Source organism: Pseudopipra pipra, chromosome 6, assembly GCF_036250125.1.
Source record: "Pseudopipra pipra isolate bDixPip1 chromosome 6, bDixPip1.hap1, whole genome shotgun sequence".
Taxonomy (NCBI): Eukaryota; Metazoa; Chordata; class Aves; order Passeriformes; family Pipridae; genus Pseudopipra; species Pseudopipra pipra.
In genome coordinates, this window is record NC_087554.1 from 64,868,443 (window position 1) to 64,891,289 (window position 22,847).

Sequence of the window (22,847 nt, forward strand, 5' to 3'; positions counted from 1 at the left end):
ACCTCCCTGGGCAGCCCCTTCCAGTGCCTGACCACCCTTTCAGTGAAGACGTTTTTTCTAATGTCTAATCTGAACCTCCCCTGTCTCAAATAAGGCCATTCCCCCGCTCCTCTCTCTGCAGGCACGGCAGAATAGCCCGACTCCACCTCACTACAATGTCCTGTCAGGGGGTTGCAGAGCCAGAAGGTCCCCCCTGAGCCTCCTTTTCTCCAGGCTGAGCCCCCCCAGCTCCCTCAGCTCCTCCTGCTGCTCCAGCCCCTTCCCAGCTCCCTTCCCTTCCCTGCACACGCTCCAGACCCTCCATGTCCTTCCTGAGCTGAGGGGCCCAGAACTGGACACAGGATTTGAGGTGTGGCCGCACCAGTGCCAGCACAGGGGACAGTCAGTGCCCTGGTCCCACTGGCCCCACTGTTGCTCATCCAAGCCAGGATGCCACTGATCTTCTTGCCCACCTGTGCTCATGTTCATCTGGTCTCACCAGCACCCCCAATCCCAGTTCTGCCAGCAGCCACTCCACCCCATTCCTTCACAGAAATACATCCCTTTACAGAAATAAATCCCTTTATTTATTTATCCCATCGGGTCCCATGTCCAATGCGTACAGAGCTTGCAGCTGGGGAAGGAGAAAGGACCACCAGAATGGTGCCTCCTGCCCAGCCAACACTGCACAACTGCCTGAGGGGGTACAAAAATACGTGTTCTTCACAAACAGCACACAGAACACTGTGGTTCTGCATCCCTGTGCCCAGGGTTCTCCTCCACTCATCTGTGCAAAGCATGGTGCTGATGTGACCATGTGTGGTTATTCACCAGCAATCCAGGGGCCTGGGCTGGATCCTCCGAAGGGAAGCACAGACGGGCTGGAACGACTCCTCCATGGCCGTGCAGGTGGCAGGGAGGGAGCCAGCCTCACACTGCCCCGCTCAGCCAGGCTGTCCCAGCACAGCCCAGTCCAGCCCCACAGACTGTCCCAGCCCAGCTCCGTGGGCTCTCCCAGCAGCTCCCTCCAGCCCTGTGGATCAGCGACACAGGGATGTTCCCGCCTTGTCCCGCAGCCCCGTCCGCGTGCCCGGGTCAGGCGGCCGGTGGAGTTTCACCCTCAGCGCCGGTGATTTTATGTTCCTGTCTCCAGAAGCTCCTCCAAAGCCTTCCTGATGTGGGCTGGCTGGGCCGCAGCGTGGGCCAGCAGGCTGGGCCCCATCTGTGCAAACAGTGCTCTGGCCAGTCTGGCCGTGGCCGTCCGGAGGCTCCCGCAGGCGCCGGGCACGGAGCCGCTGTTGGACGTGTTCCCCAGGAGGTGCCAGAGCACAGCCAGGACCTTCTGCTCCACAGCGTAGGGCTTCCGTGGGTACAGCTCCATCACCAGGTCTGCAACACAGCAGGCAGGCTTTCAGAACTTAAACACTCACTTAAAATACAATGCAGATGATTCCTTCCAGCTCTACACAAAAGCTTGGTGTTGCAACATCATTAGTGTTCTCCCAAAAAACTCCAGATTTCCATTCAGACACCCCTTTTATCCTCTCCCAGAAGTTCACACTGTAGCACTAGTGCTGCTGACAATTGCCATTTTCCATTAAACTAAAACAAGTAAATGAAATAAAGGTTTTTTTCAAGTTTTTTTCTTAGTTAGGATTCTCAAAAGGGCCTTAATTTCTCACAGAGGAACATCTGGTATTTCCAATTTCGCCTCTGTCTCAGAAATAAGCAGTAGGTATTGGAGTTAAAGGAAAAAAAAGTAGCTTTGTATTGTAAATACAGAATCATAGAATGACAAAATATCCTGAGCTGGAAGGGACCCACCAGGACCATTGAGTCCAAATCCTGTCCTGCACAGGATATAATTAAAAATATTATATATATATATATGTAGTATTTATATATGTAATATATATATAAATAAAAGAGGAAGCATTTTGTTCACTTGCACAATTACATCCCAGAATTATTTAGGTTGGAAAAGACCTGTAAGATCCTCAGGAATGAGTTCAGTGTTTCATTTGTAAATGTTTCCCTTTCTGCCAGAACAGACTCTTCTGACATTATACAAACAACTCCAAAAAATCCCAGTAAGAGAGGAAGGGTTTAAAGGCTGCTGACGAACACCCTCGGGAAGCACAAATGGAGGGATATTTCAAGCACAGACTGTCCAGTGTGTTCTTTAGTTCCATTTCACACAGAACTCCTCTGAAAGGAAGCCAAGGAACACGTTTGGGTCAAGAGTATTTCCCATAAGGACATTCCTTGTCTACTTAAAACACGAAAATTTAGCATTTTTCAAGAAATTTTTGGCTGGGAGGGTGGGGAGGCCCTGGCCCAGGTTGCCCAGAGAAGCTGTGGCTGCCCCTGGATCCCTGGAAGTGTCCAAGGCCAGGTTGGAGCAACCTGGGCTGGTGGAAGGTGTCCCTGCCCATGGCAGGGGTGGCACTGGGTGGGCTTTGAGGTCCCTTCCATCCCAAACTACTCTGGGATTCCTGGAAAGAGCATAAAAGAATCATCACTGGCAGAGGGAATGCAATTCCCTATTACAATTATAATATGCTTAAGCAATTCATACATCTTAATCCTTAAGATACTTAAATACATAAGGTATTTAAATGTAAATTAAACCCTTAAGGTATTGATACATATTTATACATTCCAGGTATTTATAAATATTCCATCTGAAGCAATAACAACAACAGTAATAACAATAATTTATTAGTCAAATTATTATAATTTAAATTAATAATGAATAATTGTTATTGCATTATTTTTACATGCATAATGAAAATATAATATCCATATATAAATGATATAATGAATACATTATATATATTTAAGGAATATATAAAATATATAATATATGTCTATCATATATATGTCTCTATATATATAGAGATATATAGAGATATATATATCTATAAATATATGATATATATTTATATTATATATTGTGTGTAATAAAAATATATACAATAAATATATAACAAAGCACATGTTTCAATTATAATAAATGAATAAATAAAAGAAATAATTATTATTTTTATTATTGCCATCCTTTGTTTTGTCAGCAATAGCTTCAATTTACATTAAAAGGGTGAAGTCTGACAACTGCTGCATCTTATGCCCACAATCTACTGTGACAGAGGGGAAGATATAAACCACCACCCTCCCGCAGTTAATTCCCCTAATTAAGATGGTAGCAGACAAACATGCAAAGCAACCCCCCCTTTACCAGCCAGCTTTTCTGTCAGGTCTTGCTTGGCTTTCCCGTTCAGGAACTGGGCCTTTGTGCAGAAGGGCTGGAGGAGCAGAGAGGTGTCTGAAGGCAAAGAGCAAAACAGGGTTACAATCCCTAAATGGAAAACTCAACACAGTGTGGGAAAATGGAACCAAGAATCTTACTGACACCAGCTTCAAAAATCACAGTGATAGATTTAGAGGCGTAAAAGCATAAAAACATATTATTAATAGAATCATTGGAAGGGGCCTTAAAGCCCATCCAGTGCCACCCCTGCCATGGCCAGGGACACCTTCCACCAGCCCAGGTTGCTCCAGCCTGGCCTTGGACATTTCCAGGGATCCAGGGGCAGCTTCTCTGGGCAGCCTGTGCACCTTCACCACAAAAAACAGCAGCTCTGGAAAAATAACCAAACCACCTACTGACAAAATACAGGATGACTTGTGTGGCTTCAACCCAATGATTTGTTACACAGAGTAACAATCCTGTGAAACTCTTGGAAAGAGTAACAGCTTCAAATTAGAAGTTAATTAAAACACTTAAACCTCTTTGAAATGAAGAGAGAGTAAATTACTCACCTAAGTGCTGACACAGAGCCTGGATAACATTTGTGGCAGCTGCGTAAATCCCTGGATTTTTGGAGTTGAGGTTGTTGTCTACTATGGCAGGAATTAACATGTTGATCACAGGTGACAAATTGTCTTTGAGCAGTGGAATCATCTTGTGCATCGTCTCCAAAGCCACCTGGTTCACTTTGCTGTTGGAGTCGTGTAGGCGAGACTTGAAAGCATCAAAGACCTGGAAAAGCATCCAGACAGCACTCTTGGAATTAGGAACTAATGCCTGGGATGGACAGTACATTTCCTGAGTTACTGTTACACTTCAATTGTCCATCTTGGCAAAACATGGCTCTGACATCTCCAGGGGCTGCAACTGGATGGTCTGTAAGGTGCCTTCCAACCCAAACCATTCTGGGATTCTGTGACATGCAAATACCCAAGATCATTTTTTGAGCAAATAAAGCAGCATTTGATTTAATACCTTAATTACTCAACCATCTCTCACCTCATCTGATCTGAATCCCTCCTGTGCAATGGACTGCAGGTAAACCAGCCGCCTGTAACTCCCTAGGACTAAAATTTCCTGCAAGCCAGGATTTTTGGGAAGACATGGCTCTGTTTAGCACAGACAGTGCTTGAAAGGTTTCAAACCATTCACGGTTCAGACACTGGGAAGTTCCACAGCAGAATTCCATCATTCCACACAAAGACACGGCACTGCTGGAGGATAAGCTTGGGTTTCCTTTCCCTGTATCTGTCTTTAATTTACAGCTGCTGGACCTCTTCTTTCTCCCAAAGAAAGGTCTCCTTTCCTATCAGACAGGATCCTCACCCTGAGCTTCTCCCACACAAACCAACCCACAACTCCACTTCAGAGACAGTTTTTCAGATCTTGATCAATCCTTGCTGCTCTTTTCACAACCTATTCCAATGTTTTGATATTTACCCAGAAGTGGCATGAAAACAGCAGACAGGACTGCAGAAATCATGGAATCACAGGATGGTTTGGGTTGGGAGGGACCTCAAAGCCCATCCAGTGTTTTTCCCAGGGACAGGGACACCTTCCACTAGCCCAGGTTGCTCCAACCCCCATCCAGCCTGGCCTTGGACACTCCCAGGGATCCAGGGGCAGCCACAGCTTCTCTGGGCAGTAGTTCAAAAGTGCTTTCTCTGAGTGAAAACTTCCAACTTGTTCCTCCTATTTACTTCCCTTATCCCTTTGTAGCTCCCCCAGAGCTCCCCTGCTCCTCTAAGCTCTCTGTTAATCATTCCTGTTCAAAGAGGGAGCCAAGATTTTAATCAGAAATCTTCATGACCCAACTTTAAAGACCTTTGGAATCCAACCTTTTCCTACAGTTACCTTCACGAGGTTTGCAACCACCAGGCCTAGACTGTTCTCTGTATCCAGCAGCAGCTGCCTGATGCCAGTTATCCTCTCTCTGAAGTCTTTGGCATTCAACAAACCCACAATATCTTTAACATACTCTTCACTTTCCAGGGCACTACGAGGAGCTGCCTTCCTTGGGACCTCACGGGCCTCTGTGGTGTCCCTGTGGGGAAGGAACACGATACTCAGTGAGCACAGGAGCAAGCTGCAACAGGAGTCTCATCCCAGACATTCTCTTCCCATCTAAGTGCAAATATCAGAAGGGAACAGAAAATCTTTTGCTTTAAACACAGTGATTTAAAAATAAACCACCCAATAGTAACTGTTGTTCCTGAAGTCCCACATCCATTCTGCTCCAAATACAGCTGGTTTTGTGACCAGTAAGAGCTGGGAGCTTCCCTCCCATCAATGGGTCAAACCTCCCCAAAACTTACTGTAGCTTAACTCTTTATTGTCAAAGTACTTTGAAAACTGATCCCAGTGTCCAAGGCCAGGTTGGACAGGGCCTGGAGCAACATGGAAGGTGTCCCTGCCCATGGCAGGGGGTGGGACTGCATGGGCTTTTAGCTCCCTTCTGACCCAAACCATTCCCTGATTCTTGATTCCACACTGTGAATTCCAAGAGGTTTGTGTGCTGTGTGTATTTCACAGGTGGTCAAGAGACAAATTAACTTCAAAATTACCAGTCACTGTATTTAAGACTTTAACTGGGACAGGTCAGGGTTTTCCTTTTCCCACAGGAATGTTTAATTTTCCCAGCCCTGTGTGGATGTTTCCATACTCTCTTCCTGGTCAGTTCCTGCCAGGATAAACCACTGGAGGTCGTTACCTGTCCGGGACACTGAGAGCATCTCTGGAAGTGGGGGACGACCTCAAATGTCCAACACTGCCAGTCTGGGAACGTCTTCCTTTGGCTGAAGGTGTGTCCAGTGGCATCTCCCCCAGACCCTGCACAGAGGTACAACATCAATTCAGGGAATCATAGAATCACAGGGAATTCTCATGGCTGCAGTGCTGGAGACTGTCTACAGCAAAAGCCCCCAGAACATCTTTACCTGTCCCAGCTGCTAAACAAGAGCTTTCCACACACCTTCTCACGTAGGCTGCCAACACAGTCCTTAATGTAAGGCAAGTCCTTGGCTGGGATGTACCTCTCCAGGGCTTTCTCAAACTCAGGGTGGGCCATCATGCTGAAGAGCATCCTCCGACCATAGTACCTGCAGGGAGCAGAGCAGGACATCCGTGTCCACAAACAGGGACTGGCTCTGCAACTTGGGCATTATGCCGTGTAATTCCTAAATAGAAAAGGGCAGGAAGATTGGGTCCAGGGAGGGGAATGGAGCTGGGAAGGGGCTGGAGCAGCAGGAGCAGCTGGGGGGGCTCAGCCTGGAGAAAAGGAGGCTCAGGGGGGACCTTCTGGCTCTGCAACCCCCTGACAGGAGGGGGGAGCCGGGGGGGGGTCTGGCTCTGCTCCCAGGGAACAAGGGACAGGAGGAGAGGGAACGGCCTCCAGCTGTGCCAGGGGAGGCTCAGGTGGGACAGGAGGAGGAATTTCTGCCTGGAAAGGGTGGTGAGGCCTTGGCAGGGGCTGCCCAGGGAGGTTTGGAGTGCCCAGCCCTGGAGGTGTCCCAGGAAGGCCTGGCTGTGGCACTCAGTGCTCTGGGCTGGGGGACAAGGTGGGCATCGGGCACAGGGGGATCCATGGGCTGGGAGGGCTTTCCCAACCTTAACAATTCCATGATTCCAGTATTGCTGTTGATATGAGTAACCAGACCCTTTTCAGGCTCCCACAAAGACACTGTGCTCAAGGATCACTGTTTAACCAACAACTGAGCAAATCAATGAGAAGAGCCTTCCCCTGCAGCTGCCTTTAAATGGGATGGTCCAGCCTTGTCCATCACAGTCTGGATCAGATCCAAGTGTGGATCTCAGTGCCATGACTCCCTCTGTGGCCTGTATCTCCTCTGTGCCCAGCAGAGCATGTCCTGTGAGCCTCTCTTCTTCCTGCAGCCAGGGTGTGTCCAGCAGCACCAGGTATACAGGAAATTCCTGCCACATCCACTATCCTAACAGTCCTGGCAGTGCTGGGATAACGGCTGGACTCAAGGCTTTGGGTTGGAAGGGACCTTAAAGCCCCCCCAGTTCCACCAAGGAAGGGACATCTTCCACTAGACCATGTTGCTCGAAGCCCCATCCAGCCCTTATCATAGAATCACAGAATCAGCTGGGTTGGAAGGGACCTCCAAGATCATCAAGTCCAACCCTTGATCCACTACCACTGCGGTTACTAGACCATGGCACTGATGCCACATCCAGTCTCTTTTTAAAAATCTCCAGGGATGGAGAATCCACCACTTCCCTGGGCAGCCCATTCCAAGGGCTGATCACCCTCTCTGGAAAGAAATTCTTTCTAATATCCAACCTAACCCTCCCCTGGCACAACTTGAGACCATGATTCTTCACGCTCTTAAGGACCTTTTCCACCCTTAAGGATCCCGTGCCTCTCCTCTGTCCCACTGGGAACACACAGGGAGCCATTCCCAGCTTCCAGCCCCCGGCAGGTGCCCATCCCCGGGTGACTCACCGTGTTTGCTGGGAGCTGTCCTGGGCAAACCTGGCGCTGGCCGGGAGCAGCCGCTCGGCCGCGGGTCTGGGGCCGCCCAGGACGCGCTCGGGGCCCAGGCGCTCCACCAGCTCCGACAGGTGCTGGGCTGTGCATCTCCTCACGGCAGAGTGCAGGTGGCTGGGGACAACAGGGACAGCTCAGGGACAGCTCGGGGAGGGGGCTGCACACAGCACTCCCTGCCCACCGCACCGGGAATCACCCCAGGAATCACCCCGGGAATCACCCCGGGAATCACCCCCTGGCGTGGGCTGGGAGGCACCTCAGAGCCCCTCTCGTGCCACCCCCTGGCCAGGGGCACCTGGGGCAGGGACATGGGTAGGGGAATTTTAGAATTTAATTGCTAGTTTTCCTTAAACAACTGTACAGTATTTTAGGAAGCACATGACTTTGTGTTCTTTCCATCAGCTCCAAGGAAAACAAGTCCCTGTGCTCAGAGACACATCCTGTGGACTTCATATCACTGTAAAACTGAATAAAGCATTGGCTATTCTAGTTCTAGTTCTACTGACTTCTAAGGATCCTGCACAAGTCTAATGGCCCCTGTTTTGCCAAAAATAAACAGCTGTGCTGATGAAAACCAGAAAAAATGCCAGAATCAGCTTTCAAACTCATGCAGCAAATGAGCCTTTTATGTAAATCCTGCTGTCCCTGCTGATCCCACTTGTGCTCAAGAACACAAGTCTGCAAATTTAAACCTCTCCAGTTTTATATTTGGATTGAAAATCCTCCTTTGAGGGTAGTTTGTAACTCCTGTTGCATGTTCTGAAGGGAGAACAAGAGCTGTGAGGCTGAGACCTCACTCCACGTAACAAACAAGCCCCTGCTCCCCAGGAATGGCCCTGCCCATGGAAACCAGCTGGAAAGCTTTTTGTGTGCACAGAACACCTTAAACACAGCTCATACAGGTAAGAAATAGGGTTGTAAATTCCTGAAGTAAAATCCCTTTCAGCTCTAGCCCTGGAATCATGCTCCTGGATCAAGCACCTGCTCAGAGGTGAGTTCCCAGCAGTGGTGCAGTGCCTTTAGAGCAGCACCTCCCAAAAGCAAACAACAACGGGTTTAATTATTCATGGAATAATTAAAAATTATTATAAAAATTACAGAATCCCAGACTGGTTTGGGTTGGGAGGGACCTTAAAGCCCATCTGGTTCCACCCCCCTGCCATGGGCAGGGACACCTCCCACTGGAATTATTCCCATATTCCAAGCCACAGCCCCCAGAGCTGAAGCTCCCATGCACTGCAGGACCTTTGCTGCTGGCATGGCCAGAGTTTCCTGAAGTCAGGACTAGCAAAGCCTCACCTTTAGGTCGATCCCTGATGTGTTATCCATTAAAAACATATTGTATTCCATGAGTTAGAAAAGGCTTCTGAGCTGTGAACAGATTAATCCCTGCTCAAACACTGGCTTCTGAATTAAAGCCGGGGTGGTGTCACTGCCTGCTGCTTCTGTATTCACAGAATATAGAATAGATTCTTCTGTATTCATGGAATGCCACCCTGGTTTGGGTTGGAAAGGACCTTAAAGCCCATCCAGTGTTTTTCCCGTGGGCAGGGACACCTTCCACTGGCCCAGGTTGCTCCAAGCCCCGTCCAGCCTGGCCTTGGACACTTCCAGGGATGGGACACCCATCCCAAGGCTGAGTTTTGCCTTTCAGTTTAAAGCCCAGGGAACTGCAGTGGGGCTGTCAGGAGACTGAATCCATACATTCCACAACCACCAGCTTCCCAGGAAATATAAGAGGAAAGGAAACATTCTGAACCAGGACTAAGTGTGAGGATTTGGAGCTGTGCAGGAAGCCCAAGGGCTGGTTCAGAATGGAGCAGCCTGTGGAATGTCACTGAGTGGGGACAGAGAAGAGAGGAAGCACCAGAGCTTGATTGAAGTATTGATGGACAGTGAATGAGGAAGGAAAGGGAAAACAGACTCAAGAGGGCCAGGGAAGAAGGGAATTAACTCCTGCCACAGCCTGAGGGGAGCTCAGGCCAGAACCAGAGCAGGCAGCCAGAAAGCGAGGCTCATGTCTGAGGGACTCCAGAAAATAACACTGGAAAGGAGATTGAAATGCAGACACAAAGGTATGAACCAGCTCAGTCCAGAGAGGAACAGGAAACCAAGCAAGGTGCTTGCAGCTAGAGATTTGTAAGCTATAAATCAGCTTTCTGAATAAAGAGGGGTGCTGAAATCTGGGCAAAACAGCATTTGATTGCAGAGCAAATGAGAAAGAAGAGTGTTAGGTGAGCTTTACTAGGCAAAGCAATACAGCAGCTTCCTAAAAAACACTGCAGTGACAGCAAATAAAGTTACTGAAGTGGTGCAAAATGGTCAGAAAATACACCAAGCTCCAAAATCGACTTCTTACATAAAGCACAGAAAGGAACAGGGGGGGTTTTATCCCAACCAACATTGCCCTGGGTAGAGATTTAGCAAAGCTGGCTTTTCCAATTTCTGTCCCTTGTATTTTTGATTTTCTTTCAGAAAGCCCATAATAAATTGACTCTATTCACAAGTTATTTCTTCACAAAATCTGTATAGGAATTACCTTTGCCCTCCATTTATAAGAGAACAAAGTGCACGTGCTGGAGTCACATTATTAACCATGGCCTTCAGTGCCTTGTCTACCTCTTCCCTTATAAAAGTGTTGGATTCCCCAGCTTTGTGCAAAAGGACTTTTACTGCATTATCTAGTTCTTGGTCCATGCTCTTTTTCAGGTGGGTGAACAAATCCCCTAAACACACCACAGCAGCTCGAGAAACACCTGAGCGTAAATTCTTGACCTGCACACAGGAAAGACCCAAAAAACAGTGAATAATGGTGATAAAATAGACTTCAAAATAAACAAAGCTTCATGTTTCCCTTTGTCATTTTTTAAGAAACATTAAAAGCAACGGAGAAATACGTTTTTAACTTGATTCACAAGGGGTGAGAATTAAAATAGATACCCATAAAAATGTTATAAAGTTACAATCTACACGTTTTCAGTCTCTTTTGAGAGACTTTTTTTGAGGAAAACTCACCACAGTTGAACATAACAATTCACCTCAGAGAGCTATAGAACACATGTATACACACATATAGCCAGTGGAATGTTCTGATAGGAAAATTTAACCTCTTGAGCCACAGCCAAACTTGTTTCGTGGAGCTTTGCAGTCAGAACAGGGGCATGGTAGGCAGACAAGCACCTGACAAAGTTCAGACCCTCAATTTTCTTCTCCCTGGGTGCAAAAAAATAATATTTCAAGTCCAAACCACCAGCAAATTTTCATGACAATATTAAAATTCTAAGAAATCAAACAGCAAACAAACTGGGATTGTAAAATGAAGCAATGACAGTCATGGAGTTATGGAATGGTTTGGCATGGAAGGGACCTCAAAGATCATATTTCAAACCCTTGCCATGGACAGGGACACCTTCCACCAGCCCAGTTTGCTCCAAGCCCTGTCCAGCCTGGCCTTGGACACTTCCAGGGATCCAGGGGCAGCCACAGCTTCTCTGGGCAACCTGTGCCAGGGCTTCCCCACCCTCCAGGGAAGAAATAATGCAGGAAATCCTTTCCAAGTGAGCCTTTCCTTTAATGTGGGACTGTTTCAGCCCAGCAGGCTCTCAGCTCTGTCCCACAGTTCTGCTCCCAGCTTGCACTAGTGGCAATGAAAGGATCTCTTTCCTCCCCCAGGCTGAAGGCAGCAGCACTGGAACCACATTCCAGAGTGAGAAAGCACCAAGGTGCTTCTGTTCCACAGACAGCACCAGGAAGGTGTTGGTGGGGCCTCTCCAGAACAGTCCTTAAGCTCAGACACCTCTGCAGGTCTCTGTGAGCTCAGTTTAACCTCAGGCTGGGCTGCAAACCCCCCTTTTCCCCCGTGTCCCCACCAGCCCCCTCGCTGTGTGACATTCCCCCTCTGGCTGGGTTTGGGAGCCAGTTCCCCCCCCAGCAGCTCACAGAGCCCCCGAGCTCGGTGTGCACCCACCAGTCGTCGTCAGCCAGCAGTGCCAGGGCCTCTGCCAGGGCCGTGTCGGGCCTGGGGAAGGGCTGCAGCTCCGAGGGGTCCAGCACCTCGGGGCTGTGCGTCACCTGCTCCTTGGGCCGGCCCCGCGCCGCCTCGTCTGCGGGCACAACATCCACAGGCAGTGACAGCACCCCCGCGGCTCCAGGGGCAAAAACAGCAGCAATGAGAAGCTGGAGGTAGAGGGGGCTGCTACAGGGAGCAGGTTTTCCAAGAGACGTGGAATTATGGAATGGTTTAGGTGGGAAAGGGCTTAAAGCCCATCCAGTGTCACCCCTGGCACACCTTCCCCCCTGGCACACCTTCCACCCCTGGCACACCTTCCACCCCTGGCACACCTTCCACCAGCCTGGCACACCTTCCACCAGCCTGGCACACCTTCCACCCCTGGCACACCTTCCCCCCCTGGCACACCTTCCACCAGCCTGGCCTCGAACACTTCCAGGGGTGGGATATCCTCAGGGATTTGGTTTCATTCATATAGATCAATTTTTTTGCACACAACCACCGCTATAAAGAGTCACAAACACAAATGCAGTGGGTTGTTTAATGTAAAAAATGAGGCACAGTGTGCTAAAGCACAACCTGTAAGAGCCTCTTGAGAAATTCTGGACCACCATCAGCAGGAGCTTCTATTCTCAAAGTCTTTCTACTGCGCATTTTAAAGGCAACTCAGTGCCCAAACAGACCAAGAAATGATTTTTCTGGGGACAGAAGGGACTCCATTTGTCATTAACATATTACATTATTCAAGTTGCTGAACAAATAAAAACCCTCTGATGTTTAAAACACCTTCCTAAGAGATTATAGGTGAAAAATGATTAATTGAATCCCCAATATGAATTAAATCCCCTCCACCACCACAGTATTGGTGCTCCAGAGCACCTCAGGACTGTCCCTTGCACAAATAAATTGCATTTTGGTGCTCTCCCACTCCACAGACCCAAATTTTACTGTCCCAGCTTACCAGAATCCAGCAAGGGTGAACACTTTGACCTCTTCAAACTGGATGTTCTTCTCAGAGAAGGATTCAAGGCCACATTTTCTAAGGACAAAGATCCGTTTCTTGGCGATGTTAAAATATCCCCACAGAGATTAAACCCTAGAAACGTCCAGATCACAACAACAACAAATCAGAACACGGTTAAAAACCAGCATTTCCACTCCTAATGCCCCTTCCAGCAGCATTTAACAGTGGATATTCATTTGAGACAAACCCTCATCCTCACTTTCTGCTGTCAGTCTCTCTGGTTCACTCATACTCAGTCTAAGCCCTTCCCAAGGGATCTCTTCCTTCCCTTCCAGGTCTTTGCCTTCCTGATGCTCTTTGTGATTGAGTTCTTTTTCTTCTTTTCTCTTCCTCCTCAGCTTATCCTGGGCAGATTTTGACATGGTCACTTTTATCTGCAAAAAATTCATGCACAAGTTACCCAATAACTCACCCCCCAGTTCCTGATGTTGGCAAGGTCAGCATGGAAAATCTGCATTTTCACCAGTGGGATCTGACCCTATTCCCTCTCTTGTGTTTGACACTTTTTGCTCCTTAGGAGTCTCAGCAACTTTTAATACATCCCTCCCTTTACTCCTTTCAATTTGATCCCCCCCAAGGATTCACATCTTCAGTGGAAATGGGAAAATTCGGACACTTTTTATCATTAACTTCAAGTTTTAGTCATGGTAAAATGTTATTTTAAAGGCTTGCAGAACAACTTCTGAGTTTCATGTCACACTTCACTCAGGTAAATCTCACTCCATCCACAGCTGCAAATAGTATTTAACAAACAGCAGATTATGGGCAGATATTCAGATGGTTTGTAAAATATCCTAAGAATGGAGTTTAATAGACCCCTGGAGAAAACAAGACGTGATCCAACCCAGCCCATCCCTCATTCCACACCTCCATGTTTTCCAGCTCCATTCCCTCCTGCAGCCCTTGTCCAGAGACTCTTTCTGAGTTAAGTGGGAAGCTCCTGACGGGGCAATTTGCCATTGTAAAATATCCAGATGGAACCAAAAGGAAAATCAGGGAGCAGCAGCTGGATGGCCTGGGCTGTTTAACCCAGCTCTTGTTCCCCTGACACAGAGCCTGTGACTGTGTCCAGCTGGACTCACACCTCTAGGAGCAGGATGAGATGGGATCAGAGCCCCGCAGTTCTCACCTCTCTCTCACTGTCAGCATGGAAATGGGAAGCACTGTTCTGCTGGAAGCTTCTCCCAGGGATCCCTGGGGATGGCTCAGTCTCCTCCCTGACCCCCTGCTCATCTCCATTGGCCACACACGGCAGGGACTGGCTGTGAGCACGGGCAGGGGGGCTCCCAAACACACCTGCAAGGCAGAGCAGGGATCACAGATGGTCTGGCTTGGAAGGGACCTTAAAGTTCATCCAGTTCAATTCCTCTGTCATGAATGGAATTGTCTATCCAGGAACTGCAACCCTTTCAAGTACATTTCTTCAGATTCCCATTAAACTGGGAATTGTTCACCATCTAAAACCTTGTATGCAGTTTATTTTTCTTCTCCCACTCCATAAAGGCACATTTTCCCTCAATTCAAAAGCTCAGTGAGATACAGGAGGTAACTTTGGGTCTGTATTACCTTTACCAACAACCACCACGGTGTCCCCAGACAGGAAACCCAGATCATCCATCAGTGCAAAACCAGCCACGGGCTCTGCAAGGCCTGGAGGGACAAACATCACCCAGTGTAAGTCATGGGGATGCTCTGGGACGTGTTTTGTGACATTCTGGAAGAATACAATATCTTAATTGATCACTTTCTTGAACCAGTGTATTGTCAAATTACTGAAGCCAACAGGATTTATTAAATACTCCTCTGAAGGATCTTCACATCACACTGACATGAGCCCTCTGGAGCCAGGCTGGGAGAGCTGGGGGGGTTCCCCTGGAGGAGAGAAGGCTCCAGGGAGAGCTGAGAGCCCCTGGCAGGGCCTAAAGGGGCTCCAGGAGAGCTGGAGAGGGACTGGGGACAAGGCATGGAGGGACAGGACACAGGGAATGGCTTCCCACTGCCAGAGGGCAGGGACAGATGGGAGATTGGGAAGGAATTCCTGGCTGGGAGGGTGGGGAGGCCCTGGCCCAGGTTGCCCAGAGAAGCTGTGGCTGCCCCTGGATCCCTGGAAGTGTCCAAGGCCAGGTTGGAGCAACCTGGGCCAGTGGAAGGTGTCCCTGCCCATGGCAGGGGTGGCACTGGGTGGGCTTTGAGGTCCCTCCAACCCAAACCATCCTGTGATTCCATGACCTTATCAGGCTCTCAGCTCTTCACTCCCAGCAGGGCCAGGGCCTGATTAACGGGCTCAATAAGCAAAATAAATGTGCTGCTCATTATTTTACACTGAAGGTCAACTCCTCACAAAGGTCTTTTCATCCAAGGAATGCCAAACCATTTCCCACAGCATGGGCTGCCATGGACAGGCAGGATTTGCTCTCTCATTATGCTGTTCCTTGGGAAACCCATAGCCCAATCCATCCTGTGCACACAGCTCCCCCAGCTGAATCCAGCTGAATCCAAGCTGATTAAACACAAATAATCTGCCCATTACAGGCATCTGCAGAATTCACTGTAAGGATAAAACTCAACAGCACCACTGAACCTCAATTTCCCACCAGGAACTGAACTGCTTGCAAGCCTGGAGCTCCTTCTCACCTGAGCACCACTAAAACCCCAGCTGGACCCCAAAGCACCCAGAAATGACCTTTTTTAAGTGCTGAAGGGACATGAGCTCATAGAACACGTGAGAACAGCCTCCTCCAGTGGCCATTCTGTGCCCTCAGTGAGCAGGGTGTGCTCTGCCAGGGACACACCTGTGCTGCAGGGATGCTCTGCCACGCCTGGCTCTCTGCTCCTCCCTGGAGATCCTTCTGCAGGAGGGGATTTGCTGCCAAGCAGTGGAAAGGTGTCTGACCTGTTCAAATAAACACAGTTTATAGGTACAATTCTAGTCAGAACCCAGATAAGAACACTTCACAGCAACAACAACAACAACAGATTTCAGTTTCTCCCTGGACAAATATTTCCAGTATTTCCACAAATGTCCACACTGAGTTGGAGAGGAAAATGAATCCAGGAGGAATTATTTGATGAGTAGGTCCATTATGAAGAACAACATAAAGACAACCCTCATGAGGAAACCTTACACCAGGAATAAATTTGGGATACATTCAAAAAGGAAGGAATTGCTTGGCCTGGGGACTGATGACACTGGTTCCAGCCTGGCACAGCAGAGTGACCAAATCCATCTGTCACTGCCAGGCATGAGCTGTTCCCAGCTGTTCCTGTTTACCAGGAAAATGCTGTTATCTACAAGAACAACTAATATTTCTTTTTTTTTAATGATTCTCTGAATATTAAAGATGATTCAGCTCAGAGCTCTGTGCCCAGCTGGGTGAGGGCACAGGGAAACAGGAGCTGCTCCATGTCTCACTAGGGCTAAAATACACACAAATAAACACTCTTTAAGATCCAAAGGAAGGTCCATGCTCCAAGAACATCACTAATACCAGTATCCAGCTCCCATGGCAGTTTATCAGCAGATAAACCAAATCATTCCAAGAGCAAACACACCCAAACCCCACATTCTTGCTGCCCAACCACAGATATTTTGTGAACAGACAAGGCCAATTTATTCCAGTGCTCACAAACCACCATCTGAGCTAAACTCTCTGGCATTTTTATGGACATTCCAAGGCTTTCAGTGTCATCTGGGATGGATTCTGTCACTTCTCCAAGGTCAGCCTCACTGCCTCTCCTCCCTGCTGGGTCAGAATCCCTGGCTCTGTGGATCCTGTAAAACATTAAGCTCAGCCTGATGGCCATGGCATGATGGACAGGGCATGGCCTTGCCTGGCACAGCAGGACACTCAGGAGTTTAGAGCCCTGATTTTTTAGGTATTCCAGCACTTTACTGTGGTATTTTAAATACTATTTATAAAACTGTGACTCAGCAGTGATGTATATAGGGAAGGGATGTGAATATAAACTGGTTCTGAGCTGCACAACTGTGAAAACCTTCTGTTTGTGAATCATTCCAGTCTCAAAAACCTTTCCTTTTTTATTCCCTCTCCTTCTTTCTGTTCTATTAATACAGTTGTATGCCAGCCATATGGAAGGGAGGGTTGGAAATGGGTGATCTTTAAAGGTCCCATCCAACCCAAACCATTCCAGGATTCTATGATTCTATATAAAGGTGTATTTAGTACACACAAAAATAAAAGGTATCTTCAGATCAGAGCTACAAACAGCTTTATCATTGGCCCTGAGACCAGCAAATTCCTGAAGAACTTCTTTATTTCATTAAAAAACAGTTTATAGTGCTCATAACCAACCGGGTTATTGCCCTTTACAGGGTGCCATCAGACAACTCCTATTTAGAAGAGCTCTGTGAAGGCATTTTAAACTAACAATTATCTGTCAGCAATGAAATGGAAACAGTTCTTGTTCACAATAAGAAACATCCACATTGTCTTGCCCTTCTCACAGAACCCAACCCATTCCTTCTTCAATTTCCAGGCCATAATAAGCCAACCTCATCCTTGCTCCTAACTCATTCTCCCTCTCCCTCCCCTGCTCAGCCACGGGTCATGTCCCTTCTGTGAAGTCTTCATCAAATATTTACTTCCCCTGGCAGTGCCTCCCTGCCCTGGGCTCTATGGGAACTCCTTCACCTTACAAGCCACAAAAAACCTGGAATAACATAATCATCCAACTCTTGCATTTTCAGATATTAAAATTATTCACAAAGAAAAAAAAACCAAGCTGTTAAGCAAAACAATTTTACATAAAAGGAATATAATTTAATACTATCATTTAAGCAAGAGCAGCAGGGCCCGTGTAGGAAACACAGAGGGGCACTCACATCACTCTCCTCCCGCGGGGCAGGGTGGGCACGGGGGAGGGCAGGGATTCCTGGCTGTAGATGCCACTCTCACTGGGGGAGGAGCCCTGGGAGGGGCAGTCCCCGGAGCCATCCAGCTGAACTGCAGGGTCGGGGCTCTCCAGGTCTGCGATGCTGCTGCTCAGCTTGGCCCTCTTCTTGGCCGCGCTGTTCCGCAGGGAGCGCAGGGAGTTCTGCATCTGCCCAGGAGGGAAGAGGGACAGGGGGCAGTCAGTGCACAGGGAGAAACTGTGTTAGGCTAAATAAAGAACATTTCTGAGTGCTCAGTCCAGTTCTCAAGTCCCTGCTGGGCAATGTGACCACCACTCACCCGGGTTATCACATTAAAACAATCCCTTCCATTATTTTACTTCACAGGAGGAATTATCCTGCAAGCAAATGCAGCTTCCCCAGGATGCTGTATCCCAGCTCCACTTCCCAAAGCACCAGGACAGACTGTTGCAGAAGTACAGCAGCTGCTGTATGTTTTCTGACAGACTGAAGGGAGGGTGTGAGGGCTCACAGCACACACAGAGGGATCCCAGGCTTTCCCCAGCAAATCTGCACAACACACAGTCCCAGAACCATGGAATGGTTTGGGCTGGAAGGACCTTAAAGCCCTTCCAGTTCCAGGGACAGGGACACCTTCCACTAGCCCAGGTTGCTCCAAGCCCTGTCCAGCCTGGCCTTGGACACTTCCAGGGATCCAGGGGGAACCACAGCTTCTCTGGGCAACCTGGGCCAGGGCCTCCCCACCCTCCCAGGGAGGAATTTTTTCCATATACCCCATCTAAACCTATTCTCTTACATGCAGAAGTAGATGCTGCAATCAGTGCCCAGCAAGCACAAGATCCTACTCAAATAAGCAGGGAAACCTACAATTACTAGAGTTTGATGCTACTGCATGTTCTCCCTCTTTTTGCTCAATATATTTCACATTAAAAAATTCCTCCTCTGGCTGTCTCCCACCTCAGCTTCCTTTCAGTGGGGACCAGAGGACAGAAGGTACAGACAGAAAGGCAAAGCCATGGAGTCACAGAATCCCAGGATGGTTTGGGCAGGAAGGACCTCAAAGCTCATCCAGTGCCACCCCCTGCCATGGGCAGGGACACCTCCCACCAGCCCAGGCTGCTCCAAGCCCCGTCCAACCCGGCCTTGGACACTTCCGGGGATGGGGTGTTCAAACACTTCCAGGGATGGGGCAGTGCTGTTAAAAGTGTGTTTTACCACATTTAAACCCACCTCTTCCTGGTCCACCTCCTCGGCATCCACGTGCAGCTGTGCCAGCCCCGCTGCCAGCTCCCTGCCCAGCTGCCCCAGCCAGGCGTCCTGGCCGGCCCCGGCCCTGCCCAGCCGCGGGATGGGGGGCACGGGCCGGGCCCTGGGCAGGCCCCGCCGGGGCAGGGGGGGTCTCACCACCCTGGGCTGCAGCTGCAGGGAGGGTTTCTCCAGCACGTTCTCCCCTGGGGAACACACAGCCAGGTGTCAGGGCTCTGCAGGGGAGGCACGAACAGCCCCAGGACAAACTGCCCCCCTCGGTGCTGGGTCACACCCCAGAACTGCTTCTGCCACGAAAGGAGTGCTCTGAACACACCTGTGCAGCCCCAGTTACCAACTTATTCCACTTCTACTGTCTCCTTCCTTTAAGAAAATAAAAATTAGTGTTTTATGCCTGTGCATATCAACACAGAATCACAGAATCACAGAACAGCCCGAGTTGGAAGGGACCCACAGGGATCATCAAAGTCCAACTCCTGGCCCCACAAGAAAAAAACAGAACAGTATTTGTGATAATAAGCTCTTATAAGTCCCTTTAAAAAGTAATTACCTTTCTTAATGAAGAAAAGAAAGACACATGCCCTAACAAACTCCCCTGTAATTCTGTAACAACAAAGTTACTCCAAAACACACCAAAAAAAAATAATTGAAATGCATGTGAAAAACACAGAGAAAATCAGCAAGTGACAACCACATCTACATAATAAAGGCACATTCCAGGGACAGGTGACTCCCAAAGCATTCAGTTAGAGATTTGCTACATGTGCACAAAATATGGGTCTCAAAGAAGATGAAATTTCAAACAGATTTCTTTCATTTGATGTGGAAGCTGTTACTTTGTTTATAGGAGCCTCCTGAGTGATTAGGAATCAATTTAAACTAAACAAAGAGTAGAGACCTAAAATAAGATTGCCTTTAGTAAGTGTTTGAAAGAAATCAGCTAAATTGTTTAAGCAACTGTGATTAAATAATGTTAAAACTATTCAAGGTTATTATTAAGGTTCACCAATGAGTACAGGAGGACTTCAGACAGGAAATCAGAGCACAGAGAGCAGTTTGTGCCATGTCAGTGTGAACTGGGATGAAATCAGCACCAATTCTTCTCATGAGAGATGCAGCTGCTTGTAACCAGGTTTTAACCAGCTGTTCTGAGAGGGGGCAATCTGATGTGTCCATTCCCAAATGCAATTCCTGCTCGTGGAAGGTGTCCCTGCCCAAGGCAGGGGCTGGAACTGGCTGAGCTTTCAGGTGCCCTCCAACCCAAACCCCTCTGTGATTCCATGATTCAAATAAATGACAAAGTGCAGGAGTAACACTTTCCTTGCATGTGTGTTAATTAGAGCATTAACAATAACAGGTATTTCTTATTGGCTTTCTCTGGAAGTGCTCCATTTTGGGGTTGGTTTCCTTTTCCTCTGAGGACAGCCCTTTCCCTGGGACATCACTGGGGAGGAAAGCAGAGCTGAAGCACATGGTGCTTTATGGCAAAGGCTTCACTCTTTAGGAGGAGCCTGCAGGGCTGTGAGCAGGGCAGCTGGAAATCCCTCCCATTCCTGGCACTGCCCAGCTCCCTCTCACCTGCCACTGGGGGTTTTCTGCCCACTGCTTGAAACCCCTCGAAATCCACCCCCAAAATCCCTTTTTGTCACACTGAGAACGTTCCTACCTGTGTTGTCTCCCGACTTTGGGCTGAGCAGCTGCTTCTGGGAGCCAGGCTTAGGCAGCCCCTCGAAGCTTTTGCGAGGCCAGGAGTTGGAGAGGTTCATGGGATTGTCCTGGGCCCTCCTTGGAGATGCAGCTGGAGAGGAGAGGTGCTTGGGGCTGTTCCTGGGGGAGGACAGGGGGTAGCAGGGCAGGATGAAGGTGCCCTGGCTGGCACTGAGGCCTTGGAAGGACATGGTGGGCTCTGCCTGAGTGCAAAACCCTCTCTGGGTCTTGCTGGGAAAATTTAGGCTGGAAGAAACTGGGCAAAGGAAAACAGAAGAGTATTTGTGATAATAAGCTCTTATAATAATAATTTACAATCAAATAACGCATCACAAAAATAAATCACGGTGAAATGTCACACCATAACAATTTACAAGGAAACAATACACCATAAAAATTTGCAATTAAATAATACACCACAGTAATTTATAATAAAAGAATACATCATAGAAATAATTTAAAATTAAATAATACTAAAATTAAATAATAATAATTTGCAATGCAGTAATACACCATCTAGACTGTCAAAGCCTGAAGGTTTTACCCAAGCAGGCAAATCAGGTACCTTCATTTTGCACTTTGCATTGCCCCTCCAAATGTGAGTTTAAGCCTTAAACTATTTCTCAGGCTTGTTTTGGAGCACTATATTTAAAATAAAAGGATGACACAAGTAGGTCAAACACAGTTCTGATTCTCTTACAGAAAAGGTGGTGCTGTAACACCCTGATAGAGTCAAATATCAAAGGTGGGAGCTGTAAATTAACCACTAATGAAAATACACAGGAAGAGGCACAAATATGTCTGACCAGGGACTGGAAAGCCTTTCAGTAACATTTGTTGTTTCTTAGAGCAGCAAAGAAATCCAGAGGTAATTGCAGAGTGCCATGCACTGACTTAGGACACTGTCACAACCCACATACCTTTGTCCTGCTGACAGTTGTTCAATCCCAAAAGCTGTAACTCCGAGTCCACACTGCCACTCTTCCCACGTGCCTGTGGGTATCCAAGTGTCCCACACTTCCCTGAAATTTGGGGCTGGTGAGAGCCCATAGCACCTTCCAAGAGCAAACACAAATGACTGGCTCAGAAACACGTGGTGTTCAGCAAAGAATGCACAACAACATTTCCTGGTGAATTAGGACTCTGTGCTGCTCTGAGTGTAGAATCCAAATACACTGAGAGTACTTAATTCCAGAGTCTCTAAGCAACCCCCTAATACAGCTCAGAGGGAAAAAGGGAAAGGACTGGCTGTTCCTCCAGGGCCCTGCTCCAACAGGGAATTGTAGGGGGCAGAAGAAACCCCGGAACAATCCCCTCTTTGAGCATGTGACAATAAAGGGGAATAAACACCTAAAACCCCCAAACACAGCGAGGGAGCAGACTTGGCAAGGCCTCAGGGCTGCTCACAAAGGGCCACGGGGAGAGAACAAATCAGGTCTGGTCTTGCCCAGCTCTTGAGGAGCCTTTTGGCTCCTGAAGCACCAAAATGTGTCTGTTGTGTGAGGGTTCTGTGAACCCTGCCCTGCTCACACTCACCAGCACAAACGGCAGAACTCCCAGAGTTCACTTCCACACCGCTCTGCAATAAAGTCCTGGAAGCTCTTTTTCTACTGAAAAATAACTCCTGGCTGGCTGGGACTCCTTGGGAGGGCTGGAGCTTCGGGGAGTGAAGGAAATCACTGGATGCAGAGAACTGTGGCAAGAGGAGAACAAGCTGTGTGTAAAGGAAAGCACATTTCCCTGCCCTGGGCAAGCAGCAGGGGCACAGACAGCATTGAGAAGTGCAAAACATCCTGGTAAAGGTTGTCTTCTCCCAGATATTCAAATATTTGAAGCATTAGAAAGCATTTCAGTCGTTTTCCAGGTCTTAAAATAATACAGGTTAGCACTATGCACACATTGAGGGGGAAAAAAAACAGCAAAATAAAATGGTCGAGAATTGTACTATTTTAAGAATTAAATTTTAAGAATTACACTTTAAGAATTACACTTTAAGAATTACACTTTAAGAATTACACTTTAAGAATTACACTTTAAGAATTACACTTTAAGAATTACACTTTAAGAATTACACTTTAAGAATTACACTTTAAGAATTACACTTTAAGAATTACATCTTAAGAATTACATCTTAAGAATTAAATCTCAAAAATTAAATCTTAAAAATTA

At 47.8% G+C, this 22,847-nt stretch overlaps 1 protein-coding gene across 6 annotated transcripts in view; it reads right to left on the reverse strand.

Moving 5' to 3' along the window:
• Positions 1-543: 543 nt before the first annotated feature.
• TOGARAM1 (TOG array regulator of axonemal microtubules 1) overlaps positions 544-22,847 on the reverse strand; it is a 29,454-nt gene continuing 7,150 nt past the window's right edge. The window contains exons 2-21 of one of the 6 annotated variants that reach the window (XM_064659714.1): positions 22,215-22,371; positions 21,599-21,733; positions 20,638-20,934; positions 18,936-19,156; positions 17,676-17,893; positions 15,652-15,725; positions 14,399-14,482; positions 13,962-14,128; positions 13,020-13,206; positions 12,770-12,904; positions 11,767-11,944; positions 10,907-11,012; positions 10,339-10,574; positions 7,755-7,913; positions 6,261-6,387; positions 6,000-6,118; positions 5,144-5,333; positions 3,802-4,021; positions 3,218-3,304; positions 544-1,368 (exon numbers count right to left, since the gene is read on the reverse strand). In XM_064659714.1, coding sequence (XP_064515784.1) covers positions 1,115-1,368; positions 3,218-3,304; positions 3,802-4,021; positions 5,144-5,333; positions 6,000-6,118; positions 6,261-6,387; positions 7,755-7,913; positions 10,339-10,574; positions 10,907-11,012; positions 11,767-11,944; positions 12,770-12,904; positions 13,020-13,206; positions 13,962-14,128; positions 14,399-14,482; positions 15,652-15,725; positions 17,676-17,893; positions 18,936-19,156; positions 20,638-20,934; positions 21,599-21,733; positions 22,215-22,371 — 3,351 coding nt within the window. In that variant the 3' untranslated portion in view covers positions 544-1,114. Of the gene's footprint in view, positions 1,369-3,217; positions 3,305-3,801; positions 4,022-5,143; positions 5,334-5,999; positions 6,119-6,260; positions 6,388-7,754; positions 7,914-10,338; positions 10,575-10,906; positions 11,013-11,766; positions 11,945-12,769; positions 12,905-13,019; positions 13,207-13,961; positions 14,129-14,398; positions 14,483-15,624; positions 15,726-17,675; positions 17,894-18,935; positions 19,157-20,637; positions 20,935-21,598; positions 21,734-22,214; positions 22,372-22,847 lie in introns of all 6 variants that reach the window. The other 5 variants (XM_064659716.1, XM_064659713.1, XM_064659715.1 and 2 more) reach the window with 5 other exon arrangements.